Below are 27,235 nucleotides of genomic sequence, written 5' to 3'. Positions count from 1 at the left end.
ACTGTTTGCATTGTAATGCCCCTTTTCCAGGTGAAAACTACAGGTCAAGCGAGATTCTATCTAAAGTCACTGCTCCAAAAGCCAGTGAAGGGTTCCTGTGCACTGTTTACATGATCTAAGGAGACTTTCTCCATAAAGGAACAAATAACACTGAGCTGTTAAGGACAAAAATTGATATTTTTTGGCAGGAAAGGCAGCTTCAACATAGGCATGACTGTCACATACAATACTTCACTCAGCGCGTGTTGACAGCATTGTTTTTCAAATATGTTAAGAAAAATAAAGAACAACAGAAAAACCCCACCTAACACAACTTCAGACCAAAAGAAATGCAGGCACCACTGTCAGTGCTTTTCCCCCTTCTATTGCATATTTGCATACAAACTAGAGATGGCACGGTACCACTTTTGTATGACCGATATCATAAATGTGGATATCTGCCGATACCGATATGAATCCGATATAGTGTTTTTTTAATCAATGAAACTGTTTTTTTTAATATATTGCTGCATTTTGTATAAGTTCATACTCAAGTTTAAATAAACAACAACACTAAAGCTATTCTGTTATACCTGTATGTAAAAAATATACTGCACCCAAAATATTTCATAGTTCAGCAATACTGATCAATCTAATGAACTTAAACCTACTCCATCCTCCCTATTCTGGTATTTTAAAGAGTACTTAGCAGAAATATTAAGCAACCTAACTAATAGGGTTGCAAACTCCCAGCAAAAAAAAAGGAACCACCCCCCACCCTCCACCTCATGATGCTTAATCGACGTAATCAACTTTAATTTGATGCAGTGTGAAAAAAATGCACAGAAATAAATTTTTTCAAGAATAATTAAATAGATTCAACATCTTTCTTCAACAGAATTGCTGACTGCACAGATGGTACCTTCCCAAAGGAAAAAGTACTAGCTTACTAGGGTATATTAGACTTAACAGTTACTATATACAGTAATGGAATTCTATACATTTTACATAAGATTAAAACTTTGGGTGTAAGATTCAGATAATTATTTATTAAAAGCTAGATATTTTAAATGAGAATAAGAAAGAAAAGTATGTCTTTGTGCCCCCTTTTCCCTGTTAATGCCCTATCGGCCCCCCTGGCTAAACTTTGCTAGATCCGCCCCTGCACAGTTACCAGCCGTCAGCTACGTAGAAAAAGATCCTGGTGTAGAAAGTAAATAAATTCTAACAACAGCTTAATCAAGGTTAAACGCGCTGCTGTTGTTCAGCCGCTGGTTTCCTCTTTCTGGCGCGAAGTGGGCCAAAAACAGACAAGAGAGACGGACTCGACAGAAAAGCCGATCAGCTGATCATTAATCAGTTTCACGATTGAATTAGCAGCAAGAAGAGGCAGTCGCTCCATATATCGGTGGGAATGCTTTACAAACATTCAGAGATGAACTTACACACTTGCTTTACTTGTCTCTGGGATCACTTCATCGCAGATGAAATGCTGGTTTGAGGCTACAAATACACACAGCCGCTCTATCACCTGAGCACACTGCTCCGACGTGCTACGGTTATGAGCCGAGTTACGCCGTGTCGCAAGTTTTGTGAGGTGCTTTTTTGATATTTAATGGATCGGATTACATTTTTTATTCTCTGATATCCGATCCAGTAATTTAGGTCAGTATCGGACCGATACGTAATATCGGATCGGTCCATCTCTAATACAAACATTTCCTCGCTTTTAAAGCTCAAAGCAAATGCTGTCATGAAAAATGAATTTGCTGGTAAATATTATCCTCTACTTGTTAGCACATAGCTCAAAGCCCCTCTTTGCTTAACTACACTCTGAGAGAGCTGGAAGCATTTTATCTGGCAGAAGGCTGCTCATCTGTGTCAGACACTCTTAAACAGAAATCATCGCCTGTAGCAGATTAAGCTGTCGCTTATTAACATTAATGGGATAAATGATTTGATATAACTGGATGGTTAATGCAGAATGTTTTTGTGTTCAGCCATGTTATGTAGCATCAATCAGTAAAATCCCTTTTCTTCACTCTGTGTTTTAGGCTTCCTTTTTTTCCTCACATCCTGACACTCAAAAGTGATGGGATAATAAATACGATCTTATAACTGTTGACCACTTTTTGCCCCAGTGTTGTTCAAAATAAACCACCTAATAATATTCCTGATGCAGTAATTCTTACATTTTTCAGTTCTCCTTTGCCACAGAAGCAATTTGTAATACAAAGGCTTCTCGCACTTGGGTCTAAATCAGGATTGTGTTCAGTCTCAGTGTGGCACTACTCTTTTTCTGTGCTAGTTGTGCAGATGCTTACTGTCACTTCTCTGTATGGAGTTATTCATTGTAAGGCGGCTTTGTTTGTGTTTAGAGCAGTGACTCAAGGTAGAGTGTCACATTTCCTGTTTCCTCCTGCCCTCCAGTTGGTAGCAGCGTCGCTGTGCTGGCTCCTCCGAGTGTTTCCATTCTGAGCACACGGGCTGTGTGCCAGTATTTGTGGCGTACCAGGGGACCACAGCTGCCCTCCAGGCTTCTAGTAGCTTTACTTACTTTTCTCTGATCTGTGCCCTCTTTGGGAATAGACTGCGTTAATTTTCTCTGCCTCCTTCTCCTTGTCTTCAGGTCTCTTCTCTGTCAGATTTGTTGCTGTCCTTATCGCAGTCTCTCTTATTTTCTCTTTGCCACCTCATACTATCACTCAGGCTCTTGCACATTGTGTGGGTGTGCACATGCTTTATTGGTACCTTTGTGAAACTTAACACTCTTGCAGTAATTTAATAATCCTTATTTTGGCCAGTGTGTTAATTGTCTTCAGTAAGTTGGACACTGCTGGAAAAACAGTGGGAAACATGTCTACACACTTGGTGGATGCAGCCACCACGACCACTGTGACCCAGTGCTTAGTGGAGTCCTGTTTTTAAGGCTCAAGATGAGTGTAGGGATGTGGTTAGTGTTTTGAAACCAGACACGATAAGCAAAGAGCATGCACTGTCTGGCTGACACACGGCATGCACTGAGGCTAGCAACATGTCAATTACGTGGTAAAACAAACCCTGCTTTATCCTCACTCTGGACTCAAGTGGCATCCCTAATGTGCGCTGTTAGACATCTAGTTTATAGAAATAAAATCCATGTGCTCATATTAAGCAAACATGGCATTTCACTATTATACCTACAACAAACAACCTGCCTGAAGATCTTTGTGATGGGTGCTTTTTGGAGCTTGCTTTAAACATCAGCACCTGTGGGCAGAACTGGCATGAATGCCAAAAACACACAGTTTACCAAATAGGTCTAATGAGGTTGTTTAGTTGAACTAACTATGAAAATTCACACTAACATAAAAATCCCTTTAAAATTTTTCAGTCAGATAAAATCATATAATATCACAAGCCTAATTTCCTATTTGATGAGTATAATTCATTGTATTTTAGTATGTTAGACGCAGTGACCACAGTTACACGTCTAAGCTTGCTGAACAGGTGATTTAATTAAGGACTCTCATGGACTTCTTACTGTCAGCACTTATTGTGATTGTGATCACAGTAAGTGCTGCTGTCGACTGTGAAAAATCATTTTTTCCTCTCCACTGTTTTCATTGTCTTGGTCATAATGCTGGCGCTTCAGATCCTGGCATGTTTGTCAGAAAAGGTGTTCTGACGCCATCATAAGCTACAATACTGAGTACTTGATATTCACGGATGTGCTGTTAAATAAGTTTTATAGTCCTCGCACATCTATTTGTAGTTGCAAATGTGAGTGAAATGTTTGCACGGGGGGGGGGGGGGGTGGCTGGGCCAGTGGTAATGTCAAAAAATCTAAACGCGTGAGAAAACACACTAGGCATTAGTGAAAAGAGTGAGCGCGTATGTGTCAGTGAACAGAAACTCTTGAGTTCTTGAGAGGACTGTTATGATGAAACACTTGCAGGCGTATGCAGCCTGCTTTACCTGACGTGACCGGCCTGGCCTGCACTGTATCATTACAATCACTGGAACCAGGATTATAAAAACACAGCAAAGTCTCATCGGAGTGAAGCTGCTGCAGATACCTGCAGCAGCTTCACCTGTGAATGTGTGCGTGAATGGGTGGATGACTGGATGTGTAAAGCGTTTTGGGGTCCTTAGGGACTAGTAAAGCGCTATATAAATACAGGCCATTTACCAGGCCATTTACCAGGCCATTTACCTTCCGGTGTCATCTGTGGTGGCGTTGAAATCTCAGTTTATATTTTAGTGCCTTTGGTCATTATCAGTGATGGGAAAACACAACAGAGTCAAGTTTTAATTTTATCTACGTGCGTCAAATCATTCTCACAGGATGTTGCAGAAGAATCTTTTTGGTCCTTCATTTCTCCTTTCTGCTTAGCTCGCTCGGTCCTCTCGCATGTGGAAGTACTGCCTCTCAAACAGCACTGCGTTAGCCAGGCCAGCTTAGGGAAATAGTTGCAAGGCGTGAAGCTTGATGTCAGCTGTGTGCTGTACACATTTGCCATTCAAATGTGTAATTTTGCATGTTTCAGTAACAAGATAGCTGTCCACAGACTCCAACTGAGCATCACGTGGCTACGGAGGTGTCAGCGTAGCAGTTTCAGCAACTCGTATAATATCCAGAAAACCCAGAGCTGCTGCGTTACTATCTAAAAAGTGGAGCAGATAAAATCCTCCCTTTTAACGTGTGTTAACTGCTTCTCTGAGGAATGCACTTGTAAAAACAGTGACTGTAACCTGCACGAGTCCTTAGTTTTAACACAGATTTCACTTTACGGACTTTTCATTTGCATACCGTCAAAGTAAGGTCTTCCCACAGAGACTTGCACATACTTTAGTTATCAGCCTGCCTCAGATAAATCTCTGCAGCCGTGATTTTAGATCACACTAAACTGTGTGAGCACAGCAGAAATGTTCTTCTATGGCAAAAGTCCAGTTTGTCCTCTCACTTGATTCTTAGGAAAATGATGCCTTGTTCCACGTCCAGAGTGAGAAATGGCTTTAAATTTGTTGTGATGTCCTGACACAGATCTATCAGGCACAACCAGTTTGGTGTATTTCACTTTCGTTTGAGGTGTGTTCAGGGATTCAGCTCACATGGGTGCCAGGTATTTTTTGGATTCATTTTGGGTTTTGTCACATGTCAGTCCTGCTGCCTCCCACGCTTTTGGCATCAGAAAAGGAAGTGGATTTTTAATCAGCAATTGTAACATTGCAGTATTCGGTTGGATTTTAGCACCCTCAACAGCCCTCGTCCTTGGGCTCAACAAGCCTTGTTGACTGTCATGACAACCAAGGTCGGGAAGAAAGCACTTCAATGTTGCTGGAATTCTTTTACTTCACGATGAAGAAACCGTATCAGCTAGTTTGTTTTGTGGTTCAGACTTTTTTCTGCAAGAAAATTTAATACTGACAAGTGAGAGGACTTGAGGTTTGTGCTTTACATGGATCAAACTAGTGTAAGGTTACTGTGAGTGTCCTTTGCTGTCTTCATAGTACATGACTTCTGAGCCCTGAGGGGGTAAGACTATGTGGCTTTTTTTAAGGCTGTGTCAAAAAGCTGGAAAAAAAAGGGTGTTGAGAAGGTCTACCTGGCTTTGCATCAGCTGGAGAGCGCGGCTTTGGTGACTCCTCCCTGCGATGTCCCTGGGCCAGACACAGTCAGGGTCAGGCAGGATGGACCCTTATGTAATGGACATGATGTCCTCTCTAAATATAGCAGGCATACTGCTCACTACTTCATCTTGAATATGTTTTTAAAGGCATATATTTCGGTTTTCTACATGGTCTGAAGCATGGGATGAGAATAGTACTAGATATTTATATTTAGTACAGTTGTTAGTGCTTATGGTACTTAATAGCCTCTTTTCCGTTAGTACCTATTCGAATGATTTGTTTTCCATTACAGTCGAGTGCCACCCAATGTCACTGGGTCATTGTTATAGCAATGCGTCTGGTGACGAAATTGGGTGAATGTCGAGGCAACGATATACCTGCTGCTTGGGTCTGTGGCTTTTTGTCAGGCTCGGGAACTACAGCGTTGCATTTCCCTCATTGCTGGTGTTCTGAGAAACCGTCCTACTTTGGCAAATCGTCCTATCGGACGGTTACTTCTGAGTAATCCTACCCCTAGCCCTAACCACAGCCCTAACCATAACCATACGAAATATTCACAATGGGTTAAAAAAAAAAAGTAAATTTGGGTTTCGTGTTGTGCACATGTGCAGAAACAACGGGTAGGGATGGTTTGTGAGGTAGGATGGATTCCCAGAACACCGGGTTTCAAAAATGGTGGTTTTGATTTTCGTGAATGAGACGTTCCAGTCAATCGGTGGCATGCAGTCTGTCAATGTCACATTTTAGTACCTGCTTGGATTGCTTGGAACCCCGGCCAAGTAGGTACTATTTTAGTACCTGGTACCAGGACCAGGTTCTATGACCTAATGGAGAACCCTGAAAACCGTAGCAAACCAAGGCGAGTTAATGCGAGTAGGAACCGAGTAGGAGCTTATGTTCTGACTAAGGAAAGTTTCATCTGATGATGCCTGTGACAGTGGCTTTTTGGTATGGAAAAAAAAAACTGCTTAACACTTTAGTTTTCTAAAGTAACTGCAGCTTTTCCTCAGTGTAGCCGCTAGGGTAGGGCAATATGGTCAAAAATATTTATCACAATATATTTGAAAATTTGCCATAACGATATAACTGATGATATAATTGACGTGAGACAAAATACTTTACAACTTTATTAGTGCAACAAAACCCCATCAATGTATTTTCACTTAAACAAGCAGGTGTTTCTTTTGTTTTTTGTTTTTTTGTTTTAACTTGCTGACAGTTTAACCAAAAGGCATTTCCAGTGGAAATTGACTGACATATCCTCAGCATAACCATGTATAATATCCACAAAACTTTAAAAAGAGGTTATACACACACAATACGGTAATATTATGTTGAATATTCGTAACTTACTCGTAACTTACCAAAGTCGTACTAAAACATTTTTGGACAGATTTTTGAGCACCGTGTACCACGGCGCTTGCATGCTCTACCATAAATCGTGCTTTGGTGTGTATCTGATGGACGAAAGCCAAACCAGTTCCACACCACTAAAGTTGCACCATTTTTACAAACCAATTCTGGTTCATCTGTTTCATTCAACGATCCGCTTTCGCCCTTCTCATTCTCCGTCACCGCCATGCTTTTTCCGCGATGTGCGTATGAAAACAAAGGCACTGCGCATGCACGTTTAACCCATATTCTATTGTGATATTTCATTTTCTAATCATTGCCTAACATTATACTGGTATTACTGTGAACAGTATGATATGGCCCAGCCCTAGTACCCGCATCACTCACTTGCATCCACGTTTCTGCTTGGTGCCAAATGGAGCGCAGTTAGTCAGAGCTGCAGTAACGCTGGGGGGAGTCACTTGTTTCTTTTTGGGTCGCACATTACCAGCTGCTCATACCTCATCCTCAGTATAGCCCGACTGTACTCCATGGTGTGCGTTTGCCTATAGTGGTGACACAATGTAAAGCACCTTTAGCAGGAACAGATGTCTTGTAGTTTTTGGAAAGTTCTGAGCTCTGCTAGAAATTGTTGAAGTATCTCCTTTTTAGCTACTATCCATCAGAAGCAGGCATGTGGCTCTTGTTCTCAGACACATTTGGGCTGGTTCCACTGTAAATGTAAACACATACGAATGATATGATATGGCACAGGTTTGATAATAATATTAGACCTATCGGGTAGGGATGTTTTTTTTTTTTGTTTTTTTTTTAATTCTTTATTTCTAAAATATTACTTCACGAAGGTGATTACAGGCATTAATCAACACAATTTACAAGGGAAAAACAAAGCAAAATGAAAGAAAGAAGAAGGAGAGAAAAAAAAAAAAAAGTCGGGAGTGACCAGTTAGCTAGGTTGGTGGTTTCAAGCTTTGAAAAGAAGATTCGGCTTATGGGTATTGGCATATAGGACCCACTTATCCCAACACGAATGGAACCAACCCACCCTGTCATTGACATGAGCTGTTACCTCCTCCATCCTATAAATCTCTAGCGTAATTTCCCACCATAATGACAAGGTCGGTATATCTTGCAAGGACCATTTCTTAGTTATACGGGATGGGTTTAAAAAAAAATCGATTTCCCATTTCAAAACGATTTTAGTTTCAATTCAGTTTTATTTATACAGTGCCAGATCGCAACAACAGTCACCTCAAGGTGCTTTATATTGTAAGGTAGACCCGACAATAATACATACAGAGAAAAACCCCTAATCTCCTTTTACTAATCCCATTGAGATTAAAAACCTCTTGTTCAAGGTAGGGCTGCCACGATTAGTCGACTAGTCACGATTACGTCGACTATCAAAATCGTCGATGACTAATTTAATAGTCGATGCGTCATTTGAAGCTTTGTAAGATCCCAAAAGACGCAGGAATAAGTAGTAGGATTTAACAGTGTAATAACGGACTGAAACAGAAGATGGCAGCACTGCATGTACAAGAATGCCAGCTGCCGTTAAACCCCGAAGAAGAAGAAGCTGTGTCCCAGAATTCATAGCGCGGCACTGCTCAGTTTCCAACAATGGCGGCAGCTATTTAGTTTTAATATTACTCTTATTATTCTTTCTGGGTCACAAAATAAACGTTTAACATATTTTCAGGCGAGAATGTAGCTGTGTAAACCTCAAATATCTGCTCAGTTTATCAAGACACCACATATTTTCAAAAGCGCTCCGACGTTTTCGGAGACACCTGTTACCCACCAGCTCGATAGCTAGCTGGGGTTCAAGGCACACTAGAACCGGTGAGAACACCGGACTCCCAGCAAATCGTTTTCAAACCCACCGCCGTCTTTCGCTACTCAGGTCAAACATGATATATAAGTCACTTAGATAACTTAAAAATGTTATTGTTTGTCTTTTTTCAGTATTTTATTTGTTCCTGAGTAAATCGGTTTGGCTGAAATTAAAGTTATAGTTTTTACACAGCTGAATAAATGTCAAGCAGACAACTGATTATCAGAAGTGTGAGATACTCGAGAATATACTCCGATGTCCTGTTATATTTTAGATAGCAAGGAGCAGATGGCTGAGTTTATTAAACTTCACCGAAACAATCTGCAAATTTCATTTAAATTCAATAAACTGTCATCTTATCTTTATTTTTAGTTAGCACATACCTTAAACACTTAAAGCTGTAAGCTAATGATAGTTATATAAGAGCAGATGCATGCTGGTGCAATAAGCTGTACGTTTTACATCCAATGGATGCATGATCTGATTAGTCGACTAATCGCAAAAATAATCGGTGACTAGTCGATTATCAAAATAATCGTTTGTGGCAGCCCTAGTTCAAGGGAGACCTAGCTAAGATACCTTTAGCAAAAAGGAACGTTTTAAGCCTCATCTTAAAAGTAGAGATAGTGCCTGTCTCCCGAATGCAAACTGGAAGCTGGTTACCCAGCCCTACTATTGGGGTCCTAGGTCTTCCCTCCTTCCTCAGAACACTCTCCTGTTTTTGTTTTTGTGTTTTGTTTTTTTTTTAGTAAAGAAAGGTTGAAGCACGCAGCTTCAACCGCTGTCAAAGTGGGACAAAATAATGTTGACCTCCATTTGTGGCCGTAGAGGTCATATATTGGTCACATACTGTTCTATAACAGTCTTCTCCATTCTGGATGTTAAATATCCTTGGGCAAGATACTAACCTCAAGGTGTTCTCGTATGCATTCATCAGTGTATGAATGCATGTAAATGTTAAAATGGAAAGCACTTGCATGGAAAGAGCATAGAAAAAAGTGCTTGTATGAATGGGTGAATGAGGCAAGTTGTGTAAAGCGCTTTGAGTGCTCAGAGTAGAAAAGCGCTGTACAAGTACCAGTCCATTCCTCCTTTTATGTCAGCTGGTGCCATATTTTTGTAGGCAGTAGATCTGCTGCTTCTCGCCATGAAAAGGACTGCTTACTAGACTTTGAGGTGTTTTGGGCAGTCCTACTAAAAAGAAGCCCTGGGAGAGTTTCTGTCTACTTGGCAATACTTTAGGGGTAGTAAAGAGTTGAGAACAGTGCAGGTACTAACCAGCAGTAGGTAACCAGTCTAAAAATATCGCTGGAGAGGGAGAGAGTTTCTTGTGTGAGTTGAAATCAAATTGAGATCACATTTATCTGTATAAACAAAGATGGCCACAGGAATCAAGCCTAATCAGAACAGTGTACTGTTTGAGTGTTTGGGTGGTGGCTATAGCTTGGAAAAGGCTAAGCACAAATTTAGCAAACAAACAGCCACAGGTCAGGACAGATGCCATACAGTTGCCTTTTGTGTCGGATTGCTGCCCTTGTGCTTTGATCAGCCTCATGTAAAGTTGAAACTGGAGCCAACACAGCAGCTACTACATGTGCCATTCCACAAGCAGCAAGGCTAACACTAGCTTGTTCTAGCTTGTGTCATAATGCTGCACCACTTAGAACTGTTGCCATCAGGGGAATAGCACTCTGTGATTTCCACTATTAAAGCATGACTGTTAGTGGTATCTCTATTTCAACCTCACTGACCTGTATGCGTGTAAAATCATTTAAAGCTTTAGAGGACATTGATTTAAAATCTGACGGTAACACAGTGTGTTAATAAATAACCTGAAGTAAAAAATGAACGTATGGACTTTTGTACTTGGAGGCTAAGAGGGTGTTCAAATGAAGAGAGGACATCTGAATGGCTTATTGGAATTGCTGTGTTTTTTGTGAAGTACATTACAGCGACCCTCCATCTTTCAGCTCCTGCTCCATCTTCATTTTTTGAGCCCTTTCCTTGTCTTCATTCTTTCCTAAAGTCCTTCCTTCTCCTTTTATTTCTCTCACTTTTGCCTTGGCATTCTTTTTCTCCATCTGTCAGACTTCTGGAATGGATGATGGAGAGTTGTGGGTTGCCTAGCAACTACAGTTGCCACAGCAACGGCACCAGAACTGCTGCTTTTTCTTGTCGACTGGGAGAAATGAAATTGATTAAAGGGGGAATAAAATAGGTGATGAGAATTGGAGAGTGGGGAAATGGAGAGGAAGATGTGAAAGGAGAGCTCTAATGGGCAGAACAACATTTATTCCTGTTTCTGTTTCCCAGAATGCAGCATTTGTCCACGATAGGAGTGTGTGTGTGTCTGTGTGCGCGCGTGTCAACACACTGTCCTCGCCTCCAGTCCAGTCACACTATCTTCATATCTGAGGAATCTGATGACAGGCAGTTAGTTAATGTACCACAGCAAAAATCAGGATAAGTATTAATGTCACATAGTACAAATTTACTGCCATTGTCATTAGGGATGGGTATCGAAACCCGGTTCTTGTTGAGAACCGGTTCCCACTGTTTCAATTCCTTGGAATTGTTTGCCATTTTTGCAAACGATTCCCTTATCGATTCCAGTCGTCCCGAATGACGTCACCACGTTGCGGAGCGTCATTTACCTGGCAGGAAACATGGTACCTAAGCGGCTCAAACACTCAAAAGTTTGGTTATACTTTACGAGAACGGATGACAACGGGGCTACTTGCAAAGTAGATATTTCATTTAAGGGAGGAAACACTACGAATATGCAAAAGACACGCGATAACCTTAAATGAATGTCGTGTTTTTAATTCCGCTCCGGACTCGTGAATCTCAACCCAGCAGCAGCGGTAACGTTTGCATGTCCTCTCCCGTTAATGCGGCAGGTAAATAATCAACAACAGTGCATACTATGTTAGCGCGATCTGCCTTATCACAAAACCTGTCATTACTGTGCATTTAGGTGACCATGATGAGAGAAACAGACAGAGTCTGGCTGGCTCAGATGCTGGCAGTTCTCGCTGCAGTCTACAGGTAGCGTCTCCTTTCAGGCCAGGATAGACGAATGTCACCGAGCAGTGACTTAAGTTTGTGGTAAAAGGCTTGCACCTATTTGCCACAGCAGATGCCCCCGATTTTCGGTAAGTGAATGTGTTTAATTGTAGGCAGTGACATTACTGGATATTCTTGTGTAATTGCTACTGAATAATTTATGTTATACTTTGTTATTGCTACAGAAGAATATTTATTTTATTATTTTACATTTACAATTTTTTTTCCTGGGGACCCTGTGACACCCCATTGAAGAGCCGTAGGCTGTGGATCTCTTAAGATCTCACTGTCGGGTTTGTAAGGCCATGTTACTCCTAAATTTCTATCTTGTTCGAAGAGAAGATATAAAACAAAGTTCTAAGCTGTTCGACCTTAGTGTTCTCCTTTTTTTTTTTAAAAAGAATCGATAAGAGAATCGATAAAGAATCGAATCGTTAAACAGAATCGAAAATGGAATCGGAATCGTGAAAATCTTATCAATACCCATCCCTAATTGTCATGTAATGATCATTTTAAACATACCCTTAATTATGATGGTAATAAACTCCAGTTGCATAGCAACTTTATACATAAGATGTTTTTGTGTTTTTTGGTTTTTTTTTTAGTAAAGAAAAAAAATCAGCAATAAAACCATTTTTCGTCCTTTCTGTAAGCATGTGTAGGTAGAGCTAACACAGCTGTACACAGCTGTAAGCCTCTAACATAGCCTGCAACGTGGAATTAACCACGAGCAGTCTTACAGTCGACCTCCACCAACGCTCTATATCTGCAGCTGGATTAGTCTCTTGAGAACATCAGCAATGTATTTGCCTATCGTTCTTACTTCAGTTTGATATGTGTTTGCAAACACATGGCACACAGTATCTATAATTCAAACCATCTCCAATTCAGTAGCAAAGAATATTTCTGATTCCCAATTAACTCCAAATCTGTCCATAATGCGTGTTTTCAGACAAATATGAACACTCTATGACCTCCTCAGTAGAGGCAATAAATTACAGAGAAAACCTGTCAGAACTGCGTGTGTGCATGTGTGCTGCGTGTATCACTGCACTTACTTACACACTGTCTTGTGTGGTTGAAAGTAGCACTAATGCATTTAAAATGGACTTATTGGTGCTGTCTTACACATTCCTGTCTACAGCAGCTTTAGCGGAGCACACACTGGAGCATCCTTTAAGAAAGGAGAAAATCTCATGTTCCACAGTTATTAACGGTAGCATTCAAGAAAAAGGTTCAGCATACAAATACAGATCTGCTGTTAATTGATATGCTTTACATTTGATGCCATAACCTGCCGATGGGTTGTCTTCAGCCACAGCCTGTCATTTTTCTGCGGTCACAGGAGGGAGAAGGAAAGAAGTTACGCTACATAATTTCTCTAGCGTGTGTGTGTGTGTGTGTGTGGGGGGGGGGTGTTGTTGTTGTTTGTTTGTTTGTTTTTTTTAAGATTGTTGTTTTGTTTTTGTTTTTTTGTTTTTTTCCTTTCAGGTTTTTAGGTTGGGTTGTTTTTTTTGTTTGTTTTTTTTATTGTAATGAGGCAGCATTTTTTCATTGGCTTTTGAAACATGGTTGTAAGAACTGTAGAGGTTAAATAAGATGTGCTTTTAGCCGTCCATTTTCTAAATATTGTAGTATCTGTCTCTTGAATCCAAACTGCATGCTGGTTCCATAGAAGAGGTGCCTGAAAACTGAAGGCTCTTCCTTCCACTCTTTTAAATACTCTCGGAACAACAACTAAGCCTGCAGTGTGAGAGCAAAGTGCTCTAATGGGGTGATATTCTACTGTAAGGTCATTGAGAGATGATGGGACCTGATAAGCTCAGGTAAAATATTTATTGTGGTTTTTAACATCCATGTAGATGCTGAAAATAATGGCCTCAACACGGCATTTAATGTATTATATGTTATTAAACTCAATTGGTTAATTTTAAAATTTAAAAGAACACACCCACCACTTCAGAGCAAGATCTAGAGTAATCACACAAGATCTTGCTCTGACATATGTCATAGAAATGAACATTTAATGGTATTCCCTGAAAACCCTCATGTTTGCTCATTTCCTACTAACATTTAAGTATAAAATAATGATTACACAGCAGTGGTGAATACATTTCATCACAGTGCTTGTCTGTCTGGAAGTGCTGTAACTAAGTTTAAGAATATAATTCATCCACTGTCATCTTCTTCAATGTCATGTGCCAACACAGGAGAGCAGCTACCTGAACTCTGCTCCTGCAGAGGTTGATTGTTTTATTAATAGTTTTACATCTTCCCTGCATGTGATTCATGGTGGGAATACTTTACTCCATGGTATAACGCTCAGATGCGCACCTTACAGCAAATAACTTATAAGCTGGAGTGGAAATGACATCTAATTCAGAGGATCTTCATTTAGACTGGAAAAATGGATTCCTCCATTAAAAGCCGACCATAAAGCTAGAACATCTTACTATTCATCACTAACTGAAGAAAATAAGAACCCTAAGTTTTTCTTTAGCGCTGTAGCAAATTCTAACAAAAAGTCTGAGCTCTGTTGAGCCAACCGTAACTAATAATGACTTTATGAATTTCTTCACAAATAAAATTGGAGAAAATACTACTCATAACAATCTCACAGACATAACATTATATACAGCAACTTTCAGTGCCATTGACACTTATTTATATATTTTTTTCTCCAGTTGATATTTGAGTTCAGTAATTACTTCCTCCATACCATCAATGTGTCTTTTAGACCCAAATCCTAAAAGACGGCTCAAAGAAATCCTACCATTGATTAATGTTTCAATCTTAAATCAACCTATCTCTGTTAATAGGATATATACCACACGCCTTCATGCTGGCAGCAGATAAACCATTACTTAAAAAGCCATCACTCGACCCAGCTGTCTTAGCTAATTACTGAAAAATCTCCACTATTACATAGAGGATTATATTGAGTTCCACAGGGTTCTGTGCATGCCATAAGTTTTGTTTGCTTATACATCCTTCCCATTGCCAATGCGTTTGAACAGGACCTCCATCAACGGCAACGGGCGCACAGGCACTTTTGGAATGACCAGCTGGTTAACTAGTTGGCACTCTGGACAAGACATGCACCACCGCTACCGCTGCACATCGGCCAATAAAATTGGACCATGACCCGATCCAGTGTTTTGTCATACCCCATGTGACCGACCATTGGGTTGTAATGAGCTGCCTGGAAAATAATTTTCTGGCGGCTTTTAGGCATCAACAACCGAGTGTGCTCCACCCAACTATTAATGTTTATTACCTGGTCGAAGGCTGAGTATTGGGTGTTGTCCCAAGACTGGTCAAGTGGAAAATCATCTGTGGAGTGGGTTACTGGAGCCGGTGGGGCCTCTTGAGAAGGCCCCCCTGTCTTTCTTCTCGCGGGGCCAGTGCCCCACATGCCCCTACCGGCCACTATCGCACTCCAACACACTGCCCCATTAACCTACCGAACCCGGGCCAATCCCTGCCAATTCCCCGACATCTAATTTCCACTAACACTAAGGCATATTTATGAATGTCCCCATGCACACACTTCCCCTCCACCCACTCTGCCTACAGCAGTGCCCCCAGGCAAACCAGGGTTTGGTGGATCAGGATCTGCGTACAGCCTGAATCCACCAGAGCCTGGCGTGTACCCCCTTGGCACCTTACTGGTACACGGTACGTCTCTCCTGAACTGGGGGAGGGCATCAGAGGGCCAGTGACACAGAACACCTGTCCCACCTTCATTAATGGGCAGTCCCAATGGAGATGCCAGGTTGCCCACACCGCCTGCCACCTGGGCTTCCCAGGACAGCAGCCAGAGAGCCCATCTAGGGGCTTCCCATGATGCACTGTTTTTTTTTTTTTTTTTTTTTTGCTTGTTTCTCTTCTTCTTCGCTCACTTTTTTTTTTTTTTACTCGCTGTTTATACACCACTCTGCATTTAATAATCAGTTATTGATCTCTGGCTGATCTCTCTTCTACAGCGTGTAGGTTTTATTGTGGACTATTTGAACTTGCTCTGTTACTTAGTTGGAGAATAAAAGCCTAAGACAGTGCGGAGCTGAGCTCCAGACCATGCACACAAATTTAATAGTTTAGCACACTTGCATCTTTTTCTAATAAGCTGTAATCTGAGCAGTGTGCTCACTAAGTATTGATGACGATGTGAGCTAAATCTTGTTCTGCTAAATTGATAGGAATTCATTCAGTCTGATGTTGCTAAACTGAGGCCTTTAATGCTGCATGGGCAAGTTAATACCTTCCTGTTTGTCCTTTGCACACTACCCAGGTTTCAGCTTTTTTTTGTGTGTGTCTCCAGTTAGATTGTTAGGTTGGAAAGCATATGTGTAAATCATAACTTGTGGACACTGCACAAATTATGATTTACACATGTGAGAATGTTAACCCAAGCTCTAATTCGAAGTTGTAGCGTCACGGTGTTCATATGTTGACATCTGCTGCTAGGATTCGCTCAGCAGGTGCCAAATGTTCCATGATATTTAACTTTGCAATGGCTCCTGGATATATATGCTAAACCTGCTACAGTATGTTATGCACACACTGGCATGGTAATGAAGTCAGAAGCTACAGTGAGAGCTCATACCTGTCTCAAGGCTTCAAAGGCCCCAGTATACCCACTTCGCTCTGCACCTCAACCTCTTGTCACAGTCACTTGTATTTATACCCATCGTTAAGGAGCAAGAAGTCACTGGAGTATTCTGCTAAAAAATAGGTGTCACCACTCAGACAATATCACCACCTAAACTCTGATAAGGAGGAGAAGAAGTCAGAGACTTGTGTTTTCTCTTGTTTGTTTTTCCTTCACAAACGCTCAAGTTTTCAATACTGTTTCATCATCTCCCTCTGTATATCTATATGTCTCTGAGCTTCTGTGCTGGAACATCAGTAAAGTGACGGTAAAAACCGACACTCGTGTCTTCAACCCAGCGACGGCGCCAGCGGTGCAATGTGCACGACTGGCTAAGACACAAAGATGTGTGTGACACATAAGTCTGGTACCTTGTTACATCTGGAGAGTATGTGCTGTAAGTCAGAGGTTTTGGACACCCAGACTATGAGTTTGCAAAGACTGCATAGATCGTATAGGGTCACAACTACAACTAGTTTCCTTTTCACAAATTATTTCCCATCCTTACTTTCCACGTTCACCAACGTCACACAGACATTAACATGGCTATATATATATATATATATATATATATATATATATATATATATATATATATATATATATATATCTATCTATCTCTAGCTAGCTAGCTAGCTAGCTAGCTATGGGAGTACCAAAAATGTCTTTATGCAAGAAAAAACCTTGGACTTGTATATGCTGTGGTAAACTTTGACTTTTATCCTTCTTATTCATGCATGCACAGATGTTTCACATAATGTGTCCTCATGAAGTGCTGATAATGAAAAGATGTTAGTAAAAACATAAAGGAACCCTGTAGTCTTGGGTAAACACATTTACTAATTTCATCTCTGCATTCCTTCCACCTTTGCTGGGCGATCGTGGCTCAAAGAGTTGGCAGTTCGTCTTGTAACCGGAAGGTTGCCGGTTCGAGCCCTGGCTCAGACAGTCTCGGTCGTTGTGTCCTTGGGCAAGACACTTCACCTACTGCCTACTGGTGATGGCCAGAGGGGCCAATGGCGCGATATGGCAGCCTCGCTTCTGTCAGTCTGCCCCAGGGCAGCTGTGGCTACAGTGAGAGTGAATGAATAGTGGAATTGTAAAGCGCTTTGAGGGCCCCGAAAAGCGCTATATAAATGCAATCCATTATTATTTTTATTATTATCTTTGGGTGAAATCAAACCGACTAAATGATAAATGCTGATGTTCTTATTTCATGTCTGGCTGCTGTGTGTCGCAGCTCTAAATCAAATATACAAAGGGCAAAAAAGGGCAACTTTAAACTTGAGCTCATCAAGGTTTAATTGGATCTGATCGATGTTTGAGTATAATTTGTCAAGTTCTGCTCCCCAGTTCTCAGCTTTGGTATGCAATTCCATCTTTTCAGCTAACAGAAGGCAGAATCAGGGGATGGATTTGATGCAGGAACCATACTAGTTTTGCTTATACATAATTTGGTGTTCTGTGTGTTCAGTGGTTTTGAAGGTTCATAGTTACTGAAAATTAGGTGAGGGAGTAGTACTAGTCTTGCAAAAGAAGCAGTACTGAAGTTTGGTGGTATTGTTACTTAAGACTGTTGTTACAGACCACACTTTTGTTCTTTAACGCTGGCTGTTAAAATCAACTTTTTCCTTTCAAAGAACCTGAGAGTCTGGTGTTTTCACTTGTCCTCACGCCACACCATCTCGAAGAGAATACAGATATGCTGATAAATCATGGGATTAGCTGACACTGGCTTTGTTGACTGATATCAGCAGATGAGATGGTATTTAGCAGTGTAAGTGGTATCTGCTGTTTCACACCAGGTTTGTGCTGGATGTATGCGTCTATATATAATCGGTTTGTATAAGCTGGCACAGCCAAGAATAATCAATGATAGCGGTTGATGCAGTTTTATTAACAGCATTGCATTTACTGCCTTTATTGAGTTCTAATTCATTTCAAGCATGCAGGCGAGAAGACCTACACAGACTTTGAGCAGGAATGCAACTGTGTTCTGCATAATTTGGACATGGCATTTGAAAAAAGCTTGCATATGACTCACTTGTGCAAAAGTTGGGCAGGACCTGGAAGATTTGCTGTGGTACATGGAACTATGAATTCTGCTGTCTACCAAAACATCATGAAGGAGAATGTCCAGCCATCTGTTAGTGACCTCAAGCTGAAGCACACTTGGGTTCTGCGGCAGGACAATGATCCAAAACACACCAGCAAGAAAAACAAAATGAGGACTTTGAAGTAGTCTTGCCAGAGTACTGATCTGAATCCAATTGAGGTGCATGACCTTAAAAAGGTGGTTCATGCTCGAAAAACCCTCCAGTGTGAGTGTGAATTACAAGAATTCTGCATGGATGAGTGGGTCAGAATTGCTCTACAGCGCTATGGAAAACTCATTGCCAGGTATCACAAACTCTTTATTGCAGTTGTTGCTGCTAAGAGTGGCCCAACCATTTATTAGGTTTAGGGGGTGTACACTTTATTAATAGTGACAAACATACAAAAACCAGGAAATCAGGAAGGCGGCAAATACTTTTTTCACTCCACTGTACATGACCCCTAACAAAATTGTCTGTGATACTATCCTGAGTGGATGCAGTAATATATTATACACAGGTTACTTTCATGTCAAACAGGTGAAGTGAACTTCATGTATGCTTAATTTTTTTAAAGGAAAGCAGTAGTAACATCGTGACAACTAAACTGCTTAACCGTAGCATGCACATAACTGCCTATGCATATGTAGAAGCCCAGGTTACCCTCAGGATCCTCAGCATACACAGTGACTGTGCTGTAAATAACACTGAGAACAGCAGCCTGGGGTTCAAATGATAGTGCATTGGAAAACGAGCCCCTCCAATGTACTGCTGTAGCCATTTTCTGCTGGATTCATTCCTCATGCTGTGGCTGTGCCGTCTCTGAAATCTGCTGTGTGACATCACCAATCAAAACAAATTGCCAGCACTGTGGGATTAGCATTTTAGCAGGTTATGGTGAGGGTGTTCAGTCTGTGTGGGCAGGGTTAGCAGAATACTTAACATTGTTTGCTAATCCTGAAGCTGTACTCCAATGAATGTCTGTCACATCATGCAGTATATGCACACTCAAATGCACCGCCGACTGGTGCCGCTCACTCCCACCAGTAAAGGTCAGCGTATGTATAATGGAGCACATGCAAGTCACCTCTCACTCAAATGACCCTTCAATAATTTTATTATTCTTACCCCTCAGCCATAAAGGGAGGATGGGCTGTTTTTGTCACCTCGCCAGTTGGGCAGGCAGGCAAAGTGAAGCATTTGTGAACTAAATGTCAACAGATTCACAAATTACCCACAATGCCACAGCTCATTTTAGCGAGTGGGACTGGTCCCTTCATGTCAGATCAGCTTGTTGTGGATGCTAACAAACAAATACAACAGGCAGACAGCTGGCATCCATAACTCCTAACTAATGGATGTTTGGTGCCACATTTGTTTCTGAGTACAAAAAGTCTGCATGTATTGTAAATCTAAACTGCAAGGTGGGGCAGGATCCCTGTGTTACCTACAGCTGTACGTGTACAGAGTTGGAACACTGCAGCTATACACAGCGTGGTCATTGTGTGTGTGTGTGTACACACAGATGATGGAAGACTGAGGCAGTCAGAACATGCAAGCTTGATATTTTTAGACAGTTCAGGTGATCTCGCTAATGAGACAAAGCTCAAAGGAGCTGGCGCCTGAAGTAAGTGTGTGTGTGTGTGTGTGAGAGCGAGAGAGAGAGAGAGAGAGGGTGGGAGAGGCCATTTGTTGAATTAGCTAGGCAGTGTTGAAGTGTTCAGCGATTAAGTTTAATCCTTGAGTCTTGGTGATGTAAGGCCTGACGTCCCCCCCCTCTCTCCTAATACCTCTCCTGCATGTTTGGTCCTTGCTTTTGAAAACCTGTTTTTGTGTGTGGGAGGGGGTTGATTGTGAGGGTAGGAGGGAATGCCCTGTCCATTAGGCTGTGTAAATACAGCATGTGTGGATGCATATGAGGACGTTTATTCGTCAGACCGGAAATGATGCATCATGTCTGTAGGGGAAGATAAAACAGAAGGGAAGAAGTGACAATATATGATAGTAGACGTGAGGCCAAAAACAAGTGCCCTAAACTGAATCAGTGAGGACGGTGAACTGAAACAATAGCTGCTTTTTAAAAGCTTTAAAGTGAATTTTGTGATGTCCAGTTTCTGATTTGTAAGTAAAGTGTAGAGCGCTTTTTTTCTTTTGTCTGAACCAAAGAAGAAGCAGGCCTGTTAATACAAGCCTGATTCAAAGGCATGTTGTACGATATATCGTACTCTGATTTAGGGCTGCCACAAACGATTATTTTGATAGTCGACTAGTCACCGATTATTTTTGCGATTAGTCGACTAATCAGATCATGCATCCATTGGACGTAAAATGTACAGCTTATTGCACCAGCATGCATCTGCTCTTATATAACTATCATTAGCTTACAGCTTTAAGCGTTTAAGGTATGTGCTAACTAAAAATAAAGACAAGATGATAGTTTATTAAATTTTAATGAAATTTGCAGATTGTTTCAGTGAAGTTTAATAAACTCAGCCGTCTGCTCCTTGCTATCTAAAATATAACAGGACACCGGAGTAAATTCTCGAGTATCTCACACTTCTGATAATCAGTTGCCTGCTTGACGTTTATTCAGTTGTGTAAAAACTATAACTTTAATCTCAGCCAAACCGATTTACTCAGGAACAAATAAAATACTAAAAAAAAGCCAAACAATAACATTTTTAAGTTATCTAAGTGACTTATATATCATGTTTAACCTGAGTAGCGAAAGACGGCGGTGGGTTTGAATACGATTTGCCGGGAGTCCGGTGTTCTCAACGGCTCTAGTGAGCTTTGAACCCCGGTTAGCTATCGAGCTGGTGGGTAACAGGTGTCTCCGAAAACGTCGGAGCGCTTTTGAAAATATGTGGTGTCTTGATCACACACACAGGGATGAATGAGTAGTGACCAGAGGTGGCTCAATATCAAACCCTAATCTTTAGAACTGTGCTCACTGGTTGATTCTGTTTTATATGCGACACATGCTCCTCACACAAGGCCTGAGGTGGTACCGCGGCTTGTCTACCAATCAGAAGGTTGCCATATGTCCATATGTTGAACTGTCCTTGAGAGAGATTCTGAATGCTGAGTTGCCCCCGATGTATCTTTCAGAGTGTGCGTGTGTGCGCGAGATTGTATGATAAAAGAATGTATGAATGTGTGTATGTGGTTGGCTGGGTGACTTGTGGTAGAAGTATGAATCCAGTATAAACCAGCATTTCTTCAGACACACAGCTCATTTTGAGATGATGGTTGATCATTTTGAGGATGGGCAATGGTCCATTTATTAGAACTTCAGACTCCTGTTGATAGATGTTGTTGATCAGAAGCAACTTTTCCATCATTTGGCCTGAGTGGAGCTGACACTGAGTGAGTCTGGGCTGGATTTATGACACAAGACACAACCACATCGTTATGAAAATATAGCAGGGAAATAAGTGAATTTAAGACACATCTGTGTCTTACAGGACATGTGGGAGGGTGAGAATGAACGGCTTATATTTGTTTAGCCATCTATTTTTGCTCATACGTGATACTAATCGGTAAAGCCAAGATGCAAAGTCTTGAGTGTCAGCATTGCATGTGTACCGGTTTCTGTGGACAGTAGCTTGTTATACCTGCCAGTCTCGTGCCTTAATTTGTCTCCATCCCTAATGTACTGCTTCAATGTGTGTTTGATGGGAAAATGTCGCTGACATTCTAAGGCAGGCAGAGGAGGGCCGTAACTCCCTCACCAGGCCTCCTGGAAGGGCCACAGTCCACTGACAGTCTCGTCTCTGTCGCTCTACACCATTCTTCACACATTGCTGATGGCCACAGAGGCTATTACCATGGCAACAGTGCCTCTCAACCCTGCAAGCCACATGGAAGTGTTTTGTTTTTTTTAAATCCCCCCACCCACCTTCTCTCTGATGATGTTTCGAGTCTTTATTCGATAACAGTGTGAGATGTCTGTCCATTGTTGGTGTGTTTGAGAGCGGCGCTGTACTTTTAGCCAGCTAATCTCCAGGGCCATTTTCTGTAATTATGAACTGTGTGTGTATGTGTGTTGGTACAGTTGTAAAGTGGTGAGTGGAATTAGTTGCTTTAGTGGCCTTTCTTAAGAATAAGACAGCTTCAGTCTTTCTTAAGGCTCATACAGTAAATACAGCTGCTTGGGTTTCAGCTCTGTGTTCTGCCAAGTGTTTATGCTGTGTGTGTGTGTGTGTGTGTGTGTGTGTGTGTGTGTGTGTGTCACCTCATGTTGGCTATAATACTATCATGTATTTACAGAACAGTCACATTGTGCCTCAAGTTTGCTTTTGTATGTTTTATACCAAATAATTTCCTTATTGCCTCTGTGCTTGTACATTCCACTGTCATATATTCTGCTTATTTCACATTTCTTTGATATGCTTAACAACTTGGAGGAATTAAAGTCATTATGATTAGAGGCATGCGAGGTACGCTGATGAGCATATCGTACAGATTGTTGATAGACACATGGTAAATGGTAAAATGGTAAATGGCCTGTATTTGTATAGCGCTTTATGGTAAGTCAGTAACTACAACAGTGCATTACCTCCCTAACCAAATGCCCAATGACACAGAGTGTCACACGTGGATCAGCTGTAATCCTAAAGCTAACACTGGTCGGGACTTTTGGTAATACCATTACTATGTTAATGAGCTATAAGAGGGTGATGTTTCATAGACTGTTAAAACTGTTACATTCACATACATCAAAAAAAGAAAGTTAGTCGAGGCCTGTTATAACTTTGACTTTAGGAGAAGTCGAAGGAGATCTGCTCGTCCTAAGTTTATGTTCTGTCTTATGTTTAATGTTTGGACTCCACTGGAGAGGCTAAAAACATTGTTGACTAGCAGACTGATAAATATTGCTGTTGCACTGAGATGTATACTCACTTTCACTCACTGTATTTTTGCTTTGTGTCTCACAGGCTTCCTGCTCTTCAAGGACTTCTGTATGAATGAAATAGATGAGGCTGTGCCTCAGCTCAAGTTCTACGAAGAAGTAGGTGTCCCATGCCCTGCGAATTAGAGTGCACAAAAGGGCATGGATGACCGGTTTGGGGCCTGTAATCCTGCTAATTCAGATTGAGCCTTCCGCATTCTGTGGTGTCGCTAAGCTGTGTGTGTGTTTTCTGTTTCAGATTAAGGACTATGAGAAGCTGGACTCTGAGGAGGAGCGGTTGAGCCGCAGCCGGCAGATTTACGATGTGTACATCATGAAGGAGCTCCTGTCCTGTTCACACGTGAGCATGCGGCCTTAACATCCACATTTTAACCACAGGACTCTGGTTCAAGCACACACAGACAAACATGCACACACCTCATGGGCATCTAATGATCCGCTCCCTAATATTCCCTTCTGTGAAAGCCGAGGAATCTGAGAGGTTTACGACACAAAGAGATCAGGAAAGCCACATTGTTGAAAAATATCAGAAAGAGACTGGTCAGTGGAACCTGGGATCATAAATGGAAACCAGATGCTTTTAGTAACAAACATTGAATCCCATATCATCGATATTAATAATTTAATCTACAATTAATAATTTACTAGTGATGTAAATCTATACTATACTGTTGTTGGACCAATCCTGATCCCTGTAAAGCACAGTATACTCCAGTCTTCACCCTGCTTCTTCCTCTTCACCGGGCTTCTGGAACAAGTCTAAACACACACACACACACACACACACACACACACACACTACTGCTTTTGTCCTCATGCAAGGCAACAATTTGGGATGTAAAGCAAGCACGGTGCATGCTGGGGCTGTCTAAATGGAGGAAGTTATTAAACACCCACCACCCACGCAAACCCAGATATTGGTGTTGCTCTCTGCAGCAGCGTTGCAGTAGGGGTCGCACATGCTCACAACAGAGAAAACAGAAGTGAAATTAATGGTTATGCTGCATTTTTAATGGCCTTTGGTTTTATTTCCTCCTCTTTGTCTTAGCCATTCTCTAAGAAAGCAGTGGACCATGTGCAGAGTCACTTGGCGAAGAAACAGGTCCCCCCAAACCTTTTTCAGGTAAATACTATTTGATCTCTGAAGCTGCACTTGTCTGACTGTGCTCTTTTAAACATGTAGGAAAAAAGAAAGTGAAGGATGGAAATAGTTTGATTTGATGATTGTAGACCTTTTACTTGTTTTTATATCAGCTCAGCTCATTGCCCCATATTGCAAAGGAAATGGTCACTTGTTGTGTTTGATCCCACATACTCCATTAGTACCCTGTTGGTGGAGCCCTGACCCCAAAATGTGACTGAAGAAATGGTGCTTCCATTATTATTGTGCAAGTTGTTTGATGAGAGACACACACAGTGATATCCTGCCGCTATTGACAGAATAAAACTGGGACAAAAACTCCTCAGTCAGGTTTCGAAAACCTCAACGGTCAAACAGAACAAACATGAAACTTCCAAAACTTGTTAGTGCTGCGTTGATACATGCATTTAGAATAGGTGGCAGTAAGAATGACTGGACTGTGAGCAGGGCAGGAGTCATGCATGTGTTAGCATATTTGTGGTTTTGTTTTGTAGTTGTTTTTTTTTTAATGATACCACTCTGCATCACAATGAAATGCAACATTTCATTACCAGACAAGTTTGTAGGTCTACACTGACTTTTATAAAAGGCAAGTGCCGCTTGATGACATGAACAGGGCCAAAACAAAATATCAGAACAGCAGCATGCAACACTGCACATGCTCCTTAGAAAAAAAATACCTGTAAAACTGTGTGTGTATCGAAGGAACATTTTAGGATCATAAAACACTTTGGTGGCTTTACTTAGGTTCTGAAAACCCCATGGAGGTTTCTAGAGGAGCACTCATCTCCACCTTTCAGTCCAATTTACCAAAATAAAAAAATCCCCCACAAAAACACCACCTATTTTGGGATTTATTTATTTTTTCTCCATTCTTAATTGACTGGTGTGGTATGCGTGTGTGATTGTCATGTCCATGTCAAAGAGTGTCTATAGCACCTGAGTTATACCAGATTCCCTTCTGTGCTCAATATTTGAACTTTATTGTTTTCGTTCATGCTGTTGGTAATTAAACTTTTACCATGGCATCGCTTGCTAAAATGCCACCCAGGAAAATAACATGCAGAGCAACACAGACAGGAGCTGTGTTTGAGCTCAGTAAATCTAATCAGCAGCTTCCTCTTTTAGACTACAACATGGCTTATTTTGTGGATATAAAATTATACCCAGTGACTCTAAGATGTTACATCAACTTGTTAGTATTTCCTCTATATTTTCTCAGTCCTTGGGTTGTATGTGCAGCAGTAATACAGTACCTCTGTGTTACAACTGCACAAACAACTCAAAGACTCTTTGAGTCACAAACAAGATGTAAATGTTCAGTGGGCATTTCTGTGAAACAAGTTAGCTCACAAATACAAACCAGGTAAACAAGGCTGAGCCTCAGAAACAGTAAGTGAACATGCAGTCTTGCCCACTCAGGAAAATAATTCACATACACCTGCAAAGCATTTTTGTCCACACATTTGCTGAAGAGAGTGTGTGTGTGTGTCTTTAGCCATACATCGTGGAGATCTGTGACAGCTTGAGAGGAAACATCTTCCAGAAGTTCATTGAGAGGTAATCATACTAGATGCGTTTTATTTTTGTTTCTCTTCCTCTTATTTTTTTCAGCGGGGGGTGGTAGCTGACATCATATGTTGACATTTTGCTTTTTTCCTCCAGTGATAAATTCACTCGTTTTTGCCAGTGGAAGAATGTGGAGCTCAACATCCATGTGAGTATGGGGGACAGGGGGATTCTCCCAAAAGTTGACTATGTCTGTTTTATCTTATCGACTTAATGGGTTTGTAAAGAACCGTGTGGTTCTTTAGCAATTTCCCTCCATCCAATGAAACACACCAGCAGAGCTGCCGAATCCTGAGTTTGCTGGAAGCAGACATCCGCTTTTTCAGATGGTGGGACGCAACAGCAACCTGAACCAAACGGGCACATCCACCCAGAGTTTTCTGTCTCTGAGAGGAAGGCCATGTTTTTCTTCAGCTTGAGTTAAAGTCTCTGTGCTCCTCTCTCCTCCCTCAGCTGACCATGAATGACTTCAGCGTGCATCGGATCATCGGCAGGGGCGGCTTTGGAGAGGTGTACGGCTGCAGGAAGGCAGACACGGGAAAAATGTGAGCTCCGTAAATGTATTGAAAGGCACATCACTCGGTGCAGTTACCTCTGCATGTGTAACCTGTGTCTGTCGCTCTGATTGTCAGGTATGCCATGAAGTGTTTGGACAAGAAAAGGATCAAAATGAAGCAGGGGGAGACTCTCGCACTCAATGAGAGAATCATGCTGTCATTAGTGAGCACAGGGGTGAGTTACACACCATGTTTGCACCAACAAAGGTTTTATTTTTTCTTAAATACTCAGCATGTTTTTAAAAATGCAATTCAGTACATTGCAATACTCATACTCTGTATGAGTAAAACATAGTTACTCATACAGATCCCACTTATTCTAAACTCTAAAGGCCACCAACATTGTTTTATACTTAGGAGTGATTGGCGGTGTTTAATATATAATATGTCTCAGTGCTGCACAGAGACTTCCTGTATGGAACAGACTGCTTTGGTTTGAGCGCACAGGTTAAAAACAGCCT

The 27,235-nt window shown here is 41.3% G+C and overlaps 1 protein-coding gene across 1 annotated transcript in view; it reads left to right on the top strand.

Moving 5' to 3' along the window:
* grk3 (G protein-coupled receptor kinase 3) overlaps positions 1 to 27,235 on the top strand; it is a 69,386-nt gene that overhangs the window by 17,403 nt on the left and 24,748 nt on the right. The window contains exons 3-9 of the mRNA XM_084936115.1: positions 23,533 to 23,606; positions 23,746 to 23,847; positions 24,556 to 24,630; positions 26,147 to 26,208; positions 26,314 to 26,365; positions 26,671 to 26,762; positions 26,850 to 26,949. Coding sequence (XP_084792241.1) covers positions 23,533 to 23,606; positions 23,746 to 23,847; positions 24,556 to 24,630; positions 26,147 to 26,208; positions 26,314 to 26,365; positions 26,671 to 26,762; positions 26,850 to 26,949 — 557 coding nt within the window. The remainder of the gene's footprint in view (positions 1 to 23,532; positions 23,607 to 23,745; positions 23,848 to 24,555; positions 24,631 to 26,146; positions 26,209 to 26,313; positions 26,366 to 26,670; positions 26,763 to 26,849; positions 26,950 to 27,235) is intronic.

Source organism: Perissodus microlepis, chromosome 7 (genome assembly GCF_051167445.1).
Source record: "Perissodus microlepis isolate ML-2025 ecotype Zambia chromosome 7, ASM5116744v1, whole genome shotgun sequence".
NCBI classification, from domain to species: domain Eukaryota; kingdom Metazoa; phylum Chordata; class Actinopteri; order Cichliformes; family Cichlidae; genus Perissodus; species Perissodus microlepis.
This window is presented reverse-complemented; position numbering and strand designations above follow the sequence as displayed.